This window comes from Sphaerodactylus townsendi, linkage group LG05, assembly GCF_021028975.2.
Source record: "Sphaerodactylus townsendi isolate TG3544 linkage group LG05, MPM_Stown_v2.3, whole genome shotgun sequence".
NCBI lineage: Eukaryota > Metazoa > Chordata > Lepidosauria > Squamata > Sphaerodactylidae > Sphaerodactylus > Sphaerodactylus townsendi.
In genome coordinates, this window is record NC_059429.1 from 62,445,055 (window position 1) to 62,464,637 (window position 19,583).

At 42.5% G+C, this 19,583-nt stretch overlaps 1 protein-coding gene across 2 annotated transcripts in view; it reads right to left on the minus strand.

Moving 5' to 3' along the window:
* The window catches only part of HOOK1 (hook microtubule tethering protein 1), a 43,787-nt gene extending 35,824 nt beyond the window's left edge, over positions 1-7,963 (minus strand). Inside the window, exons 1-2 of one of the 2 annotated variants that reach the window (XM_048497368.1) lie at positions 7,757-7,963; positions 2,265-2,350 (exon numbers count right to left, since the gene is read on the minus strand). In XM_048497368.1, the coding sequence (XP_048353325.1) occupies positions 2,265-2,350; positions 7,757-7,807 (137 nt within the window). In that variant the 5' untranslated portion in view covers positions 7,808-7,963. Of the gene's footprint in view, positions 1-2,264; positions 2,351-7,491; positions 7,677-7,756 lie in introns of those variants that run through there. The other variant, XM_048497369.1, reaches the window with a different exon arrangement.
* Between the last annotated feature and the right edge of the window lie 11,620 nt (positions 7,964-19,583).

Sequence of the window (19,583 nt, forward strand, 5' to 3'; positions counted from 1 at the left end):
AAAAAAGCATTGTCATCACCATAAGCATGTCCAATCAATCAGATGTGGTTTTCCATAAGCTTTCACAATTGTGAAAAATACTTGAAAACATGAAGAAAAAGTAGTTAAGAGCTGGGGAATCTAATCTGGCTATCTGGGTTTGTTTCCCCACTCTTCCACATAAAGTCTGCTAGGGTGGGCCAAGGGCCAATCAGTTCTCTCTGAACTCTCTCAGTCCCACCTACTTTGCAAGGTAACTGCTGTGGGGAGGGGAAGGAATGGTGATTGTAAGCTGCTTTGAGACTTCTTAAAAGAAGATTAAAGCAGGATATATAAACCAATTCTTCTTCTAACTTTTCACGAGTGATTTTGAGAATCTGGAGACTAGCAAACCAACGATTTCTGGTTACCCCTGCTGGATGTGTATGTATAAAGGTGATGTTGGGAAATTCCAGCACTGCCCCATGGTCATTGGTTTATGGGATTCCAGAGGGTTCAATCCTATTCCCCATGCTATTTATTAGCTATGTGAGGTCATTAGGAGGTTTGGCCTACAGTGTCACGAATATAAGGATGGTATCCGGCTACAACCATAAGTCAGCTGTGGTTTGACAGCATTTTACACACACACACACACACACACACACACACACACACACACACACACACACACACACACACACACACACACACACACACACACACACACACACACACACACACACACACACACACACACACACACACACACACACACACACACACACACACACACACAGAGTGCTATATCATTCTTTTCCACCTAATTCTAAGAAGATGTTGATGTTCAAAACCAGTGTTTGGAGTCAGTAATGGACTGCATTAGGATGAACAAGCTAAAACTTACTCCTGACAAAACAGAGGTGCTCCGGTAAAGTAGAATGGCAGACTGGGGAATTGAAACTTTTCCTAAGCTACATAGGTTTGCACACCCTTTGAAAAGTCAGGTTTGCAGGCTGAAAATCCAGTGTGAAACAGCGGTCTCCTTAGAAACTCAAGTGGCTATTGTGGTTCAAAATGCTCTCACTTAGTGTATTGTTGAAGGCTTTCATGGCTGGATTCAACTGGTTGTTGTGGGTTTTCCGGGCTGTATGGCCGTGGTCTGGTACAAGATCTACCAGACCATGGCCACACAGCCCGGAAAACCCACAACAACCAGCTCTCACTCAGCTTTGGTTGGTACATCAACTGTACCCATTCCTGATTCTGTCTGATCTAGCCACAGCGACCCATGCGTTAGTTTCATCTAGACTGGACTACCAAAGCACTCTACTTGGAGCTACTTTGAAGAATATTCAGAAGCTACAGCAACCACAGAATGTTGTGGCTAGACTGCTGGTTGGGCTAGACTGCTGCAATCATGACCCCGATCCTACAGCAATTACAGTGGCTTCCAATCCACTGCCAAGCCCAATTCAAGATCTTGATTTTGACCTTTAAAGACCCACATGACATGAGGCTGGGGTATCTGAAGACAGTCTTCTCCCATACTTTCCTGCCTGATAGCAAAGATCACAGGCAAGGCACTCTTGACTGACCCACTGATCAAAAAAGCTCATCTGGTGGGGACATGAGAAAGGACCTTTTCAGTGGTAATGGAACAACCACTCGAGAGAGTTATGCCTGGTGCCCTCGCTCCTAGTCTTCAGCAGACAGCTGAAAACAGTTTCATTCATTATGGTATTTGATTAGTTTTTATGCCTACGGGCAGTTTAATTATTTTTATTATTGTTGTTGTTGATTTTTATTATTTTTCACACTGTAAGCCCCCTTGAGTTCCTATCAAGTAGAAAAACAATTAATAAGTGTTTTAAATGAATAAATAATTTAGTTTTTTCAACAGGTGGCAATGGAGGCACAGAGGCTATTTCTGCATCACTGTACAGGTACACAAGCATTGAGCTGTTATCATCCAGTGTGAATGCAAGTGGAAATATTACTGGCTGGTGCCAGGTGTTTCTATTCACTTGGCAGCCATCTGCACAAATCCCATTCCCTCTTCAGCGGCACTCAGAAGAGGTAGCTATAGCAACCCACTGCACAAGCTCCTCCTATGCATAAAATAGTTTGTCTTTTCAACATGAGTAGAAATGATAAAAACCATTTCAAGAGAAGAACATATATTTTAATAAGCATGTATTAAGTATCTGACATTTTTATTAATGCAGCACTTTATAATTTCTCATTCTTGCAGTAAGTTGGAATGAAATAAAGAAATAGAAGGAATTTAATACATATTAACTTACATTTCATGAAGTACTTGTGCCATAGCAACCCCATTAGTTAAATCCTGAACATCTTTACAGGATTCAGCAGTATTGAATGTCTGCAACTAGAGAGAAACAACAAGAATAAACACCTCCGTGGTCAAACCAAATTATTCATGTCAGCATTACATGCAGACATAAAAAAAGAAGTTACCAATCCATCTACATTTATATAGCACAAGTAGTGGGTCTTATTAGCTATTTGTCTGGAACAAAAACATAACTCCCCCACAAAATACTTAGGATTTTCAGCTCACCTTCCAGATTGTTGATCTTAAACCAGTGTACCAAAAGTGAGGCTATTTCTTACTTAGGCTATAGCAGGTTAACACAAAGGAAGAAATAATGCACTTCTGTTTGCTGCAAATTAAGAATTTTTATTCTTGACCAAACAATGTATACACAATCAATCTAGTGAGAGGCATTCAATAAAACTCAAACAATGCTATGAAATTTTTAAAACTCTTGGTAGTTTCACTCAGCATGCCACCAACCTACCAAGGAAATCAGTCAGTCTTTTTAAAGTATTGCTCTTTGGTAATAAAGGAACAGAACCAAAGGAGAAAATACAACTTTGAGAGAAAACAGAATTTTGTCAATTTCATCATATCTACTCACTTCAATTTCCTTTTCTGTGCAACTGGAATAAAAGCCATATGAATCTACAATGCAATTTCCAAACATTACAAAGGGGAGTACATGAATAGCAAGTTGACCTCATTAAAGTTGAGGAATACACAGAGCACAGATTTGTAGAAGATCGATCACGTTTTTCTGTTTCTCCACACCAATATGAACTTGCTTTTTGGTAAATGGATATATTAGATCTTACATTTTCTGTCATATTATTTTATTGCATGAAAGATATTTGAAGAGTCACATGACTGACAGGTTTAAAATTCAAACATAAACAAAACCAAACTCCAATCTTGGGCTTTACTACACATTTTACATCTGATGGAAGTTTTCTTGAAGACAAATACAAAAGATCAGGATGCTCAGAGGGTAGGTTCACTTAATGTCATCTTAAGCAGACACCCTTCTAAGTTCCTTGAAGTCAGTGAACTTAGAAGAGGGTAACTCTAATTATGTCAGCAGTGTATGTTTCCTGGCCTCATCCTCTAGCCTAGGCAACCTCACAGGATTGTTGCAAGGATAAAACGGAGAAGAGAAGAGTATATTCTGCCTAGAGCTTCTTGGAGAGACAAGGTAACAATGCAGAAGAGAGATCTTGATTCTTTTTCTCTCCAAGAACCCTCACCCCAACAGCTGGGAAGTTAAATGATAAATGAAATAATTTCACTGTTGGATGATCTTTCCTCATTGAGAAGACATCCCCCCACCCCCAAGAAAGCACACAAGAAATGAGATTTCCCAGGAGATCATATAGGGTGATTGTTAAACTATGTTTTCCAGTCCTCTACCATTATACAAACTGAACATTTCCCTGATACATATTTCTACACACTAGGTATTATAAGTGGTTAAAGACTTGAGCAGAGTGTCTCGGAGCCAAACTTCACATTACGTTTTATATGTGATTGCCATGGGGACTTGTAGCCATAGAAAACCTCAAGTTTTGCATAGCAATTCAGGAAAAGCTCTGCAGATGTCCAATTTGGATCACAATCATGGTGCATGGGAGGAGGGGTTCCTGATTCCACCCCCCTTCCCAAGAGCACAATTTTCCTGACACAAGACATCGCCAGTAAGTGGTATTTGCTGTGCTTTGGGGCTGCATGAACCACACAGTTCATTGTTCCTTGTGACAATTCCAGCAAACAGCATTAGGTGCACCACCTAATCATGATATTGCATTTATTCATTGGAATTTTTATATACCGCTTTTACAACACTGAAGGCTGCCAACCTCCATGTTGTAGCTGGAGATCTCCTGGGATTACAACTGATCTCCAGGTAACAGATCAGTTCACTTGAAGAAAATAGCCACTTAGGATGGTGGACTCTATAGCATTATACCCCATTAAATTCCTTCCCCTCCCCAAATCCTACCCTCCTCAGGCTCTACCTCCTAAATCTCCAGTTATTTCCCAACCAGGAGCTGACAACCCTCCCCACTCCTGATTCACACCACATTATTGGTATTCAGCTTCTTCTAGCTGCTCTGCAATCACTGCATGTGTTCTTGGACAACTGTTTTTAATTTCACTGCTGCTAGCCATCCTTTTTGGTTAAAACTACACAATGATAAATACTGACTTCTCCTGTTTACTTTGTTGGGTGTTAATATGAACACACTTGAACTCTTTATGCTAATGAAGCACACAAGAGTTTCCAAGTGCTTACCAAGAATTCCCTCAATAAGCACCTCATTCCTTTCCTGATCAAGATTAAATTATTAAGGAGAATTAAGACATCACAGACTGAAGCAGCATATGGCTGAAAGCAATGTTGAATGTTTATAACCTAGAACTTCGGACAACAATAAAAGAAAAATATTATCCAGTTTGTTTCAAAAGTATAAAACAAGGGGGCATATTTATGATCTCATAAAAGAGAAGATCTCATTAATTTGATCATTAATTTGATTTGAAACAGTCTATTCAAATCAAGAAGCAATATTGAAACAAACACTGAAACAAAAAAAATGCCGTAAACTTTAATTTTCTTAAATTGAGAGATTATTAGTTTTAACTACAAATAGTTAACCAGTAGGGCAAATTTTAATCTGTGGGACAATTTGTTAAGAACACATTATCTTGCTTTTCAGAATTTCTTGATTCTAATGTGTCAGTAAGAAATATTAAACAGCATTTCTTGTGACAACAGGTGGTAATATACAACTCAGGAAACAAACGCTATTTTACTGGTCCTTCGATATTTCAACTAGTAACTCAACTCAAATAGTAATGATAGACCATTGAACTGAAGAAGTGACAATGGATTCTTTTTCAGTATAACTGTCTTTGGATTAAGCACACAAACTTTTGCTTCCTTAGACTCACTTAAAATAACTACTCCAAAAGCTATGCAGACAATTTTGAATTATTTTATGAAATAAGAACAGAAATTTGGTTTCTCTGATTAAAACCTATATGATTATAGTAAAAAATCATCACAATCCAGCATTATTTTATAGGCAAGCCGCTTTTGTCGGGTAGTTTGCCATTGCTTCCCCCGGCTATTCTTTACCCCCTAGCTATGAACTATGTACTCATTTACCGACCAAGAAATGGATGGATGGCTGAGTTGACCATGAGACAGCTGCCAGGATATCTGACCCACAGCACTTAACAACTATGCCACACAGCTCCCTATATATACATATATGTATATATATACGTGTATATCTATATATAGTTATGTTCATATCTAGCACGGTGGTTTACTAGATGCCAGGAAATAGATTTCCTAAACTTTGTTTGAACAACTATTCAACACACAGAATATGCAATGTAAAATTCTGTTATCTACTCATCTATGCAAAGTTCTGCAAGCTGGAGCTATTAAGTAGGATACATACAACATATATTCTATGAATTTACTACACTAATTTACAGATAACCCTGCTTAAAGAACCTTTAACGTTCACTATAAATAAGGGCTAAGTTGAATTATAAACAGATGTCAAACCACTTAACTATGGGTGTTTCCCCACTCACCCTGATCCCCCCTATGCCGCACGCTGCTCTCTATCCCAGGCGTGCGCCTGGGCGTCCCCATGACCCCGCGCTCTGCGCGGGGTCATCAAAAGGCACCATTAAGAAGAGGCCTTTCCCCACTTACCTTAAGCCCCACGCTACTTGAGGAGAGTAGCGCGGGGTCCCCCGGCACTCCCCACAACAGGGGCAGCGACAGCGCAGCCGCCCCAACGCTGCCGCTGTCGCGCCCCCTCAGTGCACGGCATCCCAGGCACTCTTCTTAACGGCGCCTTTTGATGACCCCCCGCAGAATGCAGAGAGGGGGATCAGGGTGAGTGGGGAAACGCCCAAGAGCGCCTGGGATGCCGCGCGCTGAGGGGGCGCGACAGCGGCAGCGTCAGGGCAGCTGCACTGTCGTCACCCCTGTCGTGGGGAGTGCCGGGGGACCCCGCACTACTCTCCTCAAGTAGCGCGGGCTTAAGGTAAGTGGGGAAAGGCCCTATCTTAGGATGCTATAGAGGTGCCGAAGACAAGAAACTTTCATATTAAAATATTGTGTCCTTAATAATACAGTTAATAATCTATCTTCTTATTAACTATATAACTTATCCTCCTGAAAACAGTGGACTGCAAAAGTAGATCTTCTCTCCCTTTTCTCTAAATCAAGTTCTGCACATTTGTTACCTGTACTGTTAGGTTTGATGTTGTTTTTAACCTTGCCAAAAGGGAAACTTGAATGCCTCGCCTTTTCACTCTCACAGGTCTTTATACTGCGTTTGTGCTGCCTTTTGTGATTCATTTATTGCTCACAACTTCCTTGTTATATGGTAGAACAGAATGAAAATTATCTAGTAAGCAAATCTGTTAGCAACATACATCATGAGGATATTTACTTGGCAGTAAGTCCACTGAACTCACTGGGATTTGCATGCAAATGAATACACATAAAACTGGGCTGAATGTTAGATTTGTTTATCCTGAACTGAACAGACTTCCTGATGTGTGTGGAACAGGGGCATAAAATGCATTTTTCTGGAAGAAAAAATATGCAGGCAGTGACAGAATCTATAAGCATAAAAAGCACAGACAGGTTAATTATGTTTCCTAAATAAAAAAATGCTATGGGTGCAAACATCATAATAATAAGACATTTTGCAGGCATATTTGAAGCAGCCTACAGGATGTTGCACTGTACACAAATACATTTTGTAACTGTAAACCAGTGTTATACAAGGCAAGGTAATGGATGCCAACCCTAGTCACTCTAAAGGTAAAAGAGGGGCAGGAAGGAGGAAACTGCACACATACCACATTCCCCTCTATAAGATTTACAATCCTGTTTATGCACGTTTAAATCCCACTTTGCCCCATGTAATTTATTCCCAAATAAAAGTGAGCACAATCCGAAAATAATTCCAGAGGTGTAGCAGTATTAGGTTGTTGCAAAATTAAACTTGAGGAGTCCAGTGGCACCTTAAACCCTTTTTAAGAGAAGTTTAATTTCACTCCCAGGACAGAGGTGTCAAATAAATTTTGCAAGTTATTACAGTGCCACTGGAGCGATAAATGTAATGACAAATTCCACGCAGCAAAGCGGGGCTTACTTCCCAGAAGGCACGCACGATCTTGTCGCTCCAGCTATGCGGCTTTGCTTGGATCCGTCCCCGAGGGCAGCTGGCTGGGTGCCACGGAGAGGCGAGTGAGCGCGAGAAGCGACTGGGGGCTGCCACGCGATCTAAGGGCGGGTTCGTGGCAGGCGGCGTTGCCACGGGGCGCCCCCTGCCCCAATTAGAAACCAGGAAGGCAAGGAAGAGGGGGCGTGCGCGCTCCCTGTCCCCCACCCTGCCCACCTCGCTCTCCGCCCCTTACCCAAAGGATGAGGCTGTCGCACAGCAGCTGGTCAGTCGCTTTCCCTTCCATGGCGGCGGCAATTCCCCTCTCTGCAGCGCCGCCGCTGCGCTCCCTGTGCGGCGCGCCCGCTGCACCGACCTCACGACCAGAACAATGCCAGGTTATGTGTCACCAACCTCCGGTGTCACATCTATTGACACTCATTTCGCCAGCCATCCAGCGCGGAGGGGGTGGGGGGTCGAGAGGGTTTTGCTTGACGTGGGAGACAACCAATCGCAACGTAAGAAAACGAGGGCGGGATTGCCTACAAGGCTGCATCACAAGATACTCCGGCCAATCAAACAGACGGGCCGGGAAGAGGCATGGAGGCGAGGCAGGCACGCCAAAGGGGATGTCGCCATGCGGAGAAAACATCCGGGAGTGTTTCGGTCAAGGTGGCTTCCTCGGTGACCCAGTTACGAAGGGGAAATGCCGCGGCTTTGCACACCGCCCGCAGCGCTGCATAAGTCATCAGTCGCTGCCGCGGAGGATGCCGGTCCTTGCAACCCCTCCCTCTTCCCGGCCCTTATGCAAGTTCCATCCTCTGAAGATGCCAGCCTCAGATACAGGCAAAACGTCAGGAGAAAATAGTACTGGAACACGGCCATGCAACGCAGAAAACCCACAACTTCCTAATGCCATTCTAACTTACATCCGTAGCAGCTAGTAGGCTCAGGAGAGTATAGTGCTGCTTAGAATGACAGTGAAAATCATACAACCAGTGGCAGATCCTTCACATTTGATGGAGCAAATGGTGATACTCAGGTGGGATCAACAGCTTTACATATATATGCAGTCAGATCATTCAGCATGGCACAGTGGTTAAGAGCAGGTGGACTCTAATCTGGTGAACTGGGTTTGATTCTTCACTTCTACACATGAGTGATGGACTCTTATCCAGTGAACCAGTTTTGTTTCACCATTCCTACTCTCCTGCTGGGTGACCTTGGCTAGTCACAGTTCTTGGGAACACTTTCAGCTCCATCTACCTCACAAGGCATCCGCTGTGGAGAGAGGAAGGGAAGAAGTTTGGAAGCCCCTTTGACTCTCCTTACAGGAGAAAAAGGGTGGTGTATGAATCCAAACACTTCTCCTTCAACCAGCTGGCCCTGTCTTGATTGCCTGTTCTGGCTGTAAAGCAGGAACTCCTTAAGGCTCAGGACAGCATAATCCCCAGTCTACAAATACTAATGAAGGTTGACCTGATTAGCTTCTGAGATCTGACAAGATTGGGCTATTAAATTGTACTTACTCAGAAAATTGTTCTATTTTTGCCTCTACATTTCAGCCCCCCTGCTTGCCACACCACTCCATGCTTAGGTATGATTCCAGATGTTCAAAATTAACTAGAAAGTGCAGAAATGCAGCTTGCCAGTGATTCTTAGGAATGTGTCATAACAAATTAATCATGCATGTGTTACATAATATTCATGGAATTTAAAGAGTAACATAGGTAAAAGACATGACTCTTCTCACAAGACATGTGCAATGGATAATTTGCAGAGAGAAATGAGAGGGAGAGGATGTCACAACCCCAGACTTGGTCAACAAAGGAATCAGTACTTTGAAAGCAGAATTCTTATTTATTGATAGCTAGCATAGAAAAGCTGTGGACTTATATTGTCAGAACTGAGTACATAGCAAAACATATCTCCCAGCATAGATACATCAGGGGCACAATCCCCCCCCCCCTTCCATCTCCACAGCAGGAAAGTACTGTCACACAGTCATGCACACACACAGTCACATGCACACATTTCTCAGATGGTGAGAACTGGGATAAAGACACTTTCTGCAGCTGCAGACTCAGATAAGAGCAGATTGGTACAGAGGGAGGTGAATGGTAAACTTTCCCAGGAGAGCTTGAGCAGTAAGCATTGAATAGAAAGAAATATGGCAGAACCCAGGCTAAGATGTTAGAGGGTCATGACAGAGGAGGAAAGATGATTAATGGGCACTCAAGGACAGAATTGTCTCTTTTTCATACATAAGGGCTGGATGCTTGTAACAGCTACCTAGCCAGTTTGTTCAAGGAAGAAAGGCCTCCCCTGTAACTGTCTGGGAAAACTTTCTATGTTAAATGTTGCCTATCAGACAGCGTAAGAGCAGAAATGTTCATAAGGATTAAAGAAAAGATAAACAGCTGCAGTAGGATAGAGAAATCTGGCAATGACCTAATTAGAGTATGGTTTTGTTGGTAACAACAATAAAATGTCAATGTTTTAACCATTGCTATGTTCCTCGGTACTTGGCCCTTCACTATAAGTTGTTGTGAGCCACACTGAGGATCTTTGAGTTCTTGGTTTAAAGAAATTGAAGTATCCCTCTATAGAATATAACAGAAACATCATTTCAGACAGGAAAACCACAACATGGTTACATTATTAAGACTAAGACCAGAGGCGTATGGAGGCCATATGGTGCCTGGAGACAAAAACCCTTCTGGGTCCTTCCCCCATGCAGCACGGCGCACTATGAAGCCCTGCCCCCACCCCTTCATCCCCACTTACCTGAGCTAGTGGGGGCGGGGGATTCTCTCTGCCAGGGCTGCTGGGCAGGGAAGAGAAGCCAGCTGCACTGCAGCCAGCCCCTCTTCCCTGCCCAGCAGCACCCACAGCACAAGTTTCTCTCACGCTGCCAGTGCAGGGACGGGAAGAAAAGCCGGCAGGCTCCCCGTCCCTGCACTTGCAGCACAAGGGTGGGGGGAGAAGCCAGCAGGCTCCTCTTCCTGTCCCTTGCACCCGCAGCGTGAGTTTCTCTCACACCAGGGCTGTTGGGCAGGGAAAAAAAGAGAAGTCGGCTGCACTGCAGCCAGCCCCTTTTACCTGCACAGCAACTACGGTGCGAGAAAAGCATCTGGTCACGTGGGGGGCACGTGACCAGTTTAGTTGTGTCCATGTCCCCGGGCAAATACGCCACTGACTAATTCTGCAGATAAAGCGAAGTTGTTCAAAGATTGTATTATCAGAAGCCCCTTCTGCACATGCAGAATAATGCACTTTCAGTCTACTTGCACAATTGTTTGCAAGTGGATTTTGCTATTCCGCACAGTAAAATACAGCTGCAAAGTGCATTGAAAGTGGATTGAAAGTTCATTTCTCTGTATGTGCGGAAGGAGTTAAAGACTTTCATGGCCAGAATCAACTGGCTGTGATGGGTTTTCCAGGCTGTGTGGCCATGGTTTGGTCGTTTTTGCTTCTAATGTTTTGGCCGCATCTATGGCTGGCATCTTCATGTCACATCTTACTAAGACGTACCTCTGAAGAAGCCAGCCAGAGATGAGGACAAACCAATGGGAGCAGATGATGGTCACACAGCCCAGAAAGCCCATAGCAGCCAATTGTCAAATATTGCCTAGATTTGAGAGAGAGCTAAAATAATTATCAGCTCTCATAAATTCACAATTTCATACTCTTTGTTTGATCCAGTTCCTTTCTTTTTTCGCCAGTGTCCATTTCTGATTAGATCTCAGGTTTTGGCATAGGCAATGTTTGGTTTACAAAAAGACCCTGCAGGGGGCAGTAAGAGGACAGATAGGATAATGAGGTCAGCACCTTCTTTCCTGTTACTTGTCATTCCTTCTCTGTCTCCAGGTTGCTACTATCAGGGCAATACTCTACTTCTTCTTGGAAGTTCTAGTCTCTCTCTCTCTCTCTCTCTCAGCTAGTGGTGTAGCTAGGAACATACCTCTGCTTCTTCTGTTAGCTCCCAAATGAAGCTTTATCTACATTTTAATCAGTTTGTGCACCTCTGCTGTGTTATTTTTTCTGCCAGCAACATGTTGCCACTTCTGAACCCCCAACAAACTGCTTAAATCTTCCTACTATAATCATACTTCTATTAGCCACTCTGCTTTCCAACAGCTCAGTGGAGTGCATTTCCCCCCCTTTCAATTTTTCTTCCATCACTACAAGGACTCCAAGGACTCTCTTATTTAGCTGCTGCTTTATTTCAATTACACCCTCTTTGGGATGGCTATTTTAGGACATCCTATGTGTGATTTTCAGGCTTGTTTTTCCTCCTGACAACTTCAGTTAATTTCAGTGGGAGTTGTGTAAACAGCATCTGTAAAAACTAGGTCATATGCCATTAAAACAAGGCAACCAAAGTACTCACAGGGATTACTGAGAAAGATGTGAATGTCAGTATTTCAGCTGGGCCTTAGGAACTTGAGGAAAGTTAGACTAGAGTCCTGTTAGAGTTAATAAATGGGGACCCACAAGAAACTTGCAGGAGCTGCCATACCATTCCCTTATCTTTGATTCCTTCCTTCTCCCTCATCTTCGCTCTGGGTCTTTCTTTTTCACTCCCCCGCCCCTCTTTCATCTGCTGTTAGTCTATGGTCACTCCTCTCTTTCTTATCCTCACCCTGTCACTGCTTCCTTTTTCTGCTTCCCGCTCCATCAATCTTTCTCTCTCTTCTCCATCAATCTTTCTCTTCCACCACTCACTCTTTCTGGCACTCCATCCTATCACCATCTTTTTGTGCCTCACCATCACTGTTCCTTCTGTGGCAGTGGCTTGCCTCCCCCTCTCCCACTTTATCACCTTGGCACCTCTGTGTTGTTTCTCTCTATCCATTCCACTTTTTTGTGTCCTTTTTGTACTTTCAGTGAAGCCCTTTCAATAAATTGGCATTTGTGGCTCCCTCCCATTAATTCCTCTGGGCCTTCAAGCAGTTCCCTTTGTTTCCAATGGGTATTTGTGTCACTTATTATAGTACATCCCAGCTAAGAGCACCTTGAGGGGCTGAAATAAGGTATCACCACTAAGCTACACTACACTTCTTCTGTTTCAAAGTTAGGTGAAATGGTGCTCTGGGCAGGTGCTTGGAGATGGAAAGGAGCCAGGTGAGAGCCAATAAATTAATGCTCAATCCAGAGAAGGGAGGGTGCTGTTTGTCAAGAGTCAACCCAGGATGGGGGTTTCTTGCTTGCTCCAGAGAACATAACATGCCATCCTCAGTTCACAACCTCTGAATGCTTCTTAGTCCCCACCCATTCCCATGTCTTTTGATCCCTTTTTCCCACCTTGCATTTCCAATTCTTCTTCTCTTCCTCCACTGCTGCCCAAGGACTCTCCCCAAATGCATTTGCAGCTCACTTTATTTGGACATGGTGGTAGTGAGGATCATGCATGCAGCCAGGCCACCTTCTCACTTTGTGGGGGATCTGGCAGGAAGGGATGCCCCCTCCTCAATCCCCCTCCTTATCTTGGAGAGCTGGCTCACTCCCTTTAACCTTTGAAGTGCATTTCTGTCAGAAACAAAATGAGCACTTTCTAGCTCACCTTGCAAGAATGAGACTGAGCCTAACATTAGAGAGAGGTCATGGTAAGAGTTTTACCCAGAGAATTACTGGTGCTTTGAAGAAGGCTTTGTTCTGTCTTTCACTGAAGTTGAATCTCTGTTGAAAAAGTCTTTGCTTTTACAAAACTGTTCACCAAAAAATATATTACAGAGCAATGTGATACCCAAGCTGAAGAGCAATGAAAGTTTGGTAGATAAAAGCAAGTGCCATCTTTGTCACCCATTCCCAATTTTTCTAATCAATAGGGTCAATGAACCTGAACAAGAACAAACAACTTCACTCAGTGGATGGGGTGGGGGGTTATAACTTTTTAAGTTTCAAGTTGTAAACTTCAGAATTTTCTGCAAACCTGAAGAGGGGGTATCCCAAGTTTGGAGGAAAATCTCCTTTCTGTCATTAGCTTTATATATTTGAGTGTAACCCAATCACATGTGGTATACCTGATTAGCTGGGAATACTAATGATTGGCTGAATAACGGCAGTGAGTCTTGACCAAGAGTGGCTGATTGAACTAAATTATCCAGTGGTCACTCACTCTGTAAAACTGTGTCTCTTGCTTCCACACATGTTGCCTGCTTGGAGCCAATTAGTTGGGTTGGTTGTACTGCAGACTGCTTGCCCATCTATGCAAGGAGCTTAGATGGCTGCATTTGTGGCAAGGCAGGCAGAGGATTTGTCTCATTATTTCCTAAAACCCCACATCTACAAAAAATCAGAGGAATTACTCTGGGTTGTTGTTTTTTTAACTGAGAAAGTAATACTTTTCATTGCCACACTTATTTTGTAACTCTGTCTCTGCCTGCCTTTCTTACTTCCTTTTAATAAGGAGACATTTCATAAGTGGCAGAGGTTTCATTGTTGCTGCATTAGTATGCGGGGAGAAAGGGAGTCTCTTATATGGCTTTGTTTCCCTGTGTTTTATCCTTGCAACAACTATCTGAAATAAGTTAGGCTAAGAGAAGGTGAATGGCCCTATGAAACCCACTGAATTTCATGGCAGGGGATGAAATTTTGAATTCTGGTCTCCTTAGTCCTAGACTGGAAGTACTGTACCCTGGTTCTCCAGGGCTGCTCTAAGTATTACCTAGCAATTCTTCTATGAAAATTACTCTCCTATAAAAATTCATCTGAAATGCACATGTATATTGTAACACATGATAACTTTAGTGTAGGAATTGTTTAAGGCAGTACTGTTCACTCTGTGTACTGTAGAAAGCCACATTTGTAGTTGCCATAGAACCACATTTACTTCCATCAATGACACAAGTTCTGTACCTCAAGAAGGCTCACAGCCTACCCATGTTCCTCTAGCAGTGACTGTTTCATGGTGGGAACCACTTGCCAGCTACAGCTGTACTAGCCTCATGCTTCTGAAACATGGGGCAGGTGTCACACTGGGGAATGGTTCTCAAAAAAGTCACAGGTGGCATGTCAAAGAGTCAGTATCACTAGTTTGAGATGTAGCCCTTTCATATTCTATGTATGTTTCTCCTTTAGTTGGTTGATAAATGGTATTACTGGGACTTTACAGGAAACTGACAGTATTTACAGATTAGTGACTACAACATGAAACTGCATTTAGTACCAGTTTATCCATTAACTGTAAAAGATTTTTTGTAAATAAATTACATATATTTTATCAAACTGGGTGTATACAACAGAACTTCTAGTAACTTGTGATATGAGACATGTGAATTCAGCATGTAGACGCAACTGAAATACACTGCTAACTCACAAGCTATCTCATGACTTGGCAGACAGCAGGGCTGAGCTTTATCACCCTCACTTGTTACACATGAGTGCAGTGCAGCAACATGAAGATAGCAATATGCTCTGGGTGTCATTCATGAAAAAGGGAATGAGAAGTAATGGAAAGGGTAAGAACTGGAGTCACCTATGAAAAAGATACAGTGCAGTTTTTCTTGGCCACATAACCAGGTAAAAAAATACATGTGATAAAATTCATGTGATAATCAACCCAATAAAATTTCTGTGCCAATCCACATTATAAATACCTACCTGATTGCCATCTCCAGCAGTCATTAACAATTAACTGTCCAGTTTTCACTTATAACAATATTTTCTCTTTCATTTGCCACAGATTTTTTTAAAAATGAAAGGTTGCTCAGTTGCTACCAGCAAAATATTAAGCAGCTCTGATAAAAAGATTTCCCTGTACAATAAATATGAAATGTAAAAAATCTGCAGGATTTAGGATTCCTCAATGTAGCTCACCTGCCTATTAGAAAATATTTTAAAACCATTAATCACAATCCAATAAATGCGTTGATTAGTATACTTACTACATTAATCTGCTATTCTGATGGAGAGTTGTTGTTTTTTGTTTTGCTTCAAAAGGCTTTAATTTTAAAATAAGGCTAAAGAAATTATATAACTTATTATTCATTAAATCTGATTACAGGAGTTTTGTGACAGGCGGGGCAAAAATAGTTCATTCAAAATGTCAGCTCATGTTGCAGATGGTATATTGCAGATGCAAATCAAGAATTGTAACGCAGTCCAAGAAGGAACATTTGAACATATGACTGACTGAACATTTTGGGAAATCCTGAGCACAGTGGCAAAATACTATTAGAAACTGGGCCACCTTTAGAAGTAACAGCTGCTTCCCCCTCTCCTCTGAGTCCTACCTCCATGCTAGAAAGAAAGCAATTGCTTGCTACCGCCAGTAGCTGTTTCTAGGAACCACAGCTCGTGCTCGTTCATCTCCTCTGGGAACCAGATGTTCCTAGCAGCACTTGTTGCCCTCTCAGACTGGCAGCTGGCTAAAGTGAATGCATGAATGGCAACAAGCAGCAGCAGCTGCACCTACCTTTTGCTAACTGGCCAAGGAGACTGGGAAAACAAGGGGGAATCATTGGTCTTTTCTGCACAGCACATATAAAACACCTTGAGGATGTTAAAAGAAATGTTTTGGGGAGAAAGTTTGTACAGCTTTCTCTCCAAGACGTTTCATGGTGAGATGTATTTCTCTCTGTGGCACAGAAACACATCTCACAGTGACATGCCTCTGAAGTTGACAGCCATAGATGTAGGTGAAACATTAGGAGTAAGGCCATGAGCAGTCTCGGACCTACATACCTGTGGGTCCACATCTCCCCATATTGCCCCTCCAGGGCCCTCCTTTTGATAGGCACAGGGCAAGGCCCTGTCCACAGAGCAAAAGCTCTGACCGGTTACAAAAATAACCATCCAAAAGCTTCTTCAGTGTTCAGAGATTTATTGTTTTCATTCAATTCTGCGCAGAAGAGGGAACTCTCCTCTGTTAGCAACAGGGAGGAGGTTCAAAGGGGCTGTTGCTTGTGTAACATAATTTATGCCCTCTTACAAACATTCCTCCTTGTCTTCTGACCATTGGCTAGATTTGGAATACGTACACATTGCCTTTGAATCTCCACTCCTCTCCAAAGCCCACCTTGCTTTTCACAATTGGGTGTGTATTCTTTATGTCATCTTGCCCCGTTCAGAGATCTTGGTTGCTATATCAACCCAGTTTTACTTCGCCCTTATCTGTGTTTTTCTGTACGCCTTGTCTCCTTTATCTTTCTGGTGAGAGGCCGTACCCAAATCCCACAGCATGTGTATCAGACTTTACTGAAAAGTGCAGAAATCTTCCCCCCTTCTTGCAAGCAAAGCCTCTCTACTTATGAAATTACAGTTCTTTGTTTAACTAACAGCATCTTACTGATCTTTTATAAATTACCTGTAATATACTTTATATGATTAAATATATGGCTTAAAACATTATAAACTATATGTTCATATCACTTTCTTTGGAGGAGTATTTGATAGCGGTCCCCAGCCCCAGAAATATCTGGCTGGCCACCACGAGGGCAAGGGCATTTATGGCCTTGGCCCCCGTTTGGTGGAACGGGCTACCGAAGGAGGTTAGGGCTCTGTGGGACCTACAAGGTTTCTGTAGGGTCTGTAAGATAGACTTGTTCTACCAAGCTTTTCCATCTGGCCAGCCGGGGAGGTAAATACCATCATCCAGCTTCCCATGGGTACAGAGGGGATGGGGGTGGATTATGCTGCCATCTGTTGTGTTGCTATCTGTTTTATTGTTGGAATGTTATTATTGGTTTTATATATGGGATGTTATGCTGTTTTATCATGTTGTGCGCTGCCCTGAGCCCTTTGGGGGAGGGCAGCTTATAAATATAAATAAATATAAATAAATATAAATAAATAGATAAATAAAAGCTGCCAGACCACTCCCACTACAGCCAGTTGATTCTGGCTGGAAAGCCTTTGCACAGCCTCCATAGATTACTACTTCTGTGCTGCTCACTGCTGCTGTGGGACATCCAGAAGCTGCCTCAGTACTTTCAATACAGAAGCAATAGAACTAGTGCATGGTAAAAGCGCAGGCTTATTTAAGATGTCCAAGTAAGAGCAATTTCACTTTCATGCTCAGAAAGTAAAGCCTGGCCCATTATGCACAAGGAATCCACTGGACAGCAGGGATGAATGTCCATTGCAGCAAGATTTCTTGTATGAATGTATATCCCCAAGCCCTGCTTTCAATTTCCATTCCCCTGTGCCAAGCAACACCACTTTCAGTGCAACTTTAATTTGCTTAGCTGCCAAAGCTGGGGACATTTGCCAGTGAGCACAGCTTTGCCCCGGACATCTTCCCGGAATTGAAAGTAGGTCACAGATGTACAAGAAACATCTTTCCAAACAAACCCAGAGCTTCTTGAAAGGCTTTAGGGCAGAAAAGCCTCAATTTTACCATAACAGCCCTTAGTTCCAATCATCCAGTGGACAACTAGACTCAGATGACCTGGACTAATAAAACAAGTTTCCCAGATGATCACTGAATATCCTTACGTAAGATACTACTGTTGCAGAGGTAGGCAGAGTGGTGGAGGGCCACACCAATGTATTTGCCCCCTTCACTGGCACCTGGCCACCCTTTAGCTCTGTAGTGGTGAAACCCAGAAGACCAAGCTGTTGTGTATGGGGAGGGGCATTTCTGGAGGTGGAGTTGGCTTCCGCCCAGGGTTTAGGGCTTCAAACATTGTGGGCTAGGGCTTGGAGTTATGCCATGTGGAATTAAGCCCTGTGGAAGGCTTCTGGGTGGCAGAACCTTTTTTCCCTTATAACTGCCTTCCTGTACCAATTGGAAGCATTCTGGAGGCAACATGGCTCAAAGCCTTCCCCGGCCACCAGCAGGAATTGGATTGGCTGATAGAATCACAGCATTAGAATGCGAACTAGAGCAAACTGATTTATCTGCTTTGCTGAGCTGTTTATATGTTTGAAATACAGAAAGTGTTACTGAGGAAAATATCTATGATATGCCACTCACAGCAACATCAACAGCTGACATCTGGTAGTGTTAGGATTGCCAATCTCCAATAGGTGTATGAAGAAAATGCCACTCTGCACCAAATAGCTATAGGTCAATAAAGACCAATAAATTTAAATAATTTAAATACGCCTATTAACTTTCTTGTTCTAATTTCCCCCCCACAGGTAATCAAGAATTCATGCTAGAAATCAACAAGTGAACACAACTTAACACTTGTTTCCTATGGAGGACTACTGCACAGCTTGAGAACTCCAGCGAAACGGCAGTCCCAGTTGGAAGAAAATCACTTTGTTTGGCTATATTTAGTATTGTTGTAATCATTTGTTAATATATGAATGACTTTTGTATCATGTCTTTGTATATAGTTATATGAAAGGTGTATATAGGCAAGCCATCTATATAGGGAAGCCATCTAAAAGGAAGTTATTGGCTTCCTCCCGGCTTTTGCCCAGCTGAAATGCTGGCACAGGAGGTTTGGGCTTCGGGCTTTACACTAGCCTTTTGAGTGGCATAAACCCATAGAGCCCAATGGAGGGCTCTTTGGTAGCGGGGAGGCTTTTTTTTGTTTTCTGCCTCCCTGCACTGCCAAGAAGCCCTCCTGGAGGCAGCAGGGTAGCGTTGAAACAATGCTGCCTCCTGCTGCTGTGGCCTCTGGATGAAACTGTAAGATTTCTATGCAACACATTTTATTTAATCCTTAAAAAATGTCTAGTAATGATAGACATGGATCCATGTCACTCTGCCTACTAATCCTGTTACTGATATTAATTCTTTAAATTTCCAGATCATGTTTCTGCTTTGTACATTTACATTGTACAAATGCCTCCATAGCAATAAAACATGAATTTGACACTTGTCAAAGTAATCCTATCATATCCAATTCTGTATAATCCCATTCCTTCTATCCTGAATAACCTTCCATATTAATATTGCTGAATGAAACTTTCATATTACTAATATTTTAATAAGTAGGATTCCTTCTGTAAATCAAATTAAATTCATTTATCTTGATTAGACGAATGAGATTCCCTATTCCCCCTTTTATTCTTATATCAATTTTGGCTTGTTTCATTCATTATGTTAAATTTACTAATCTCTTATCTTAATACATGGTAATATGCTTCAGTATCGAATGAGTAAAATATGTCCTCCAAAAAGT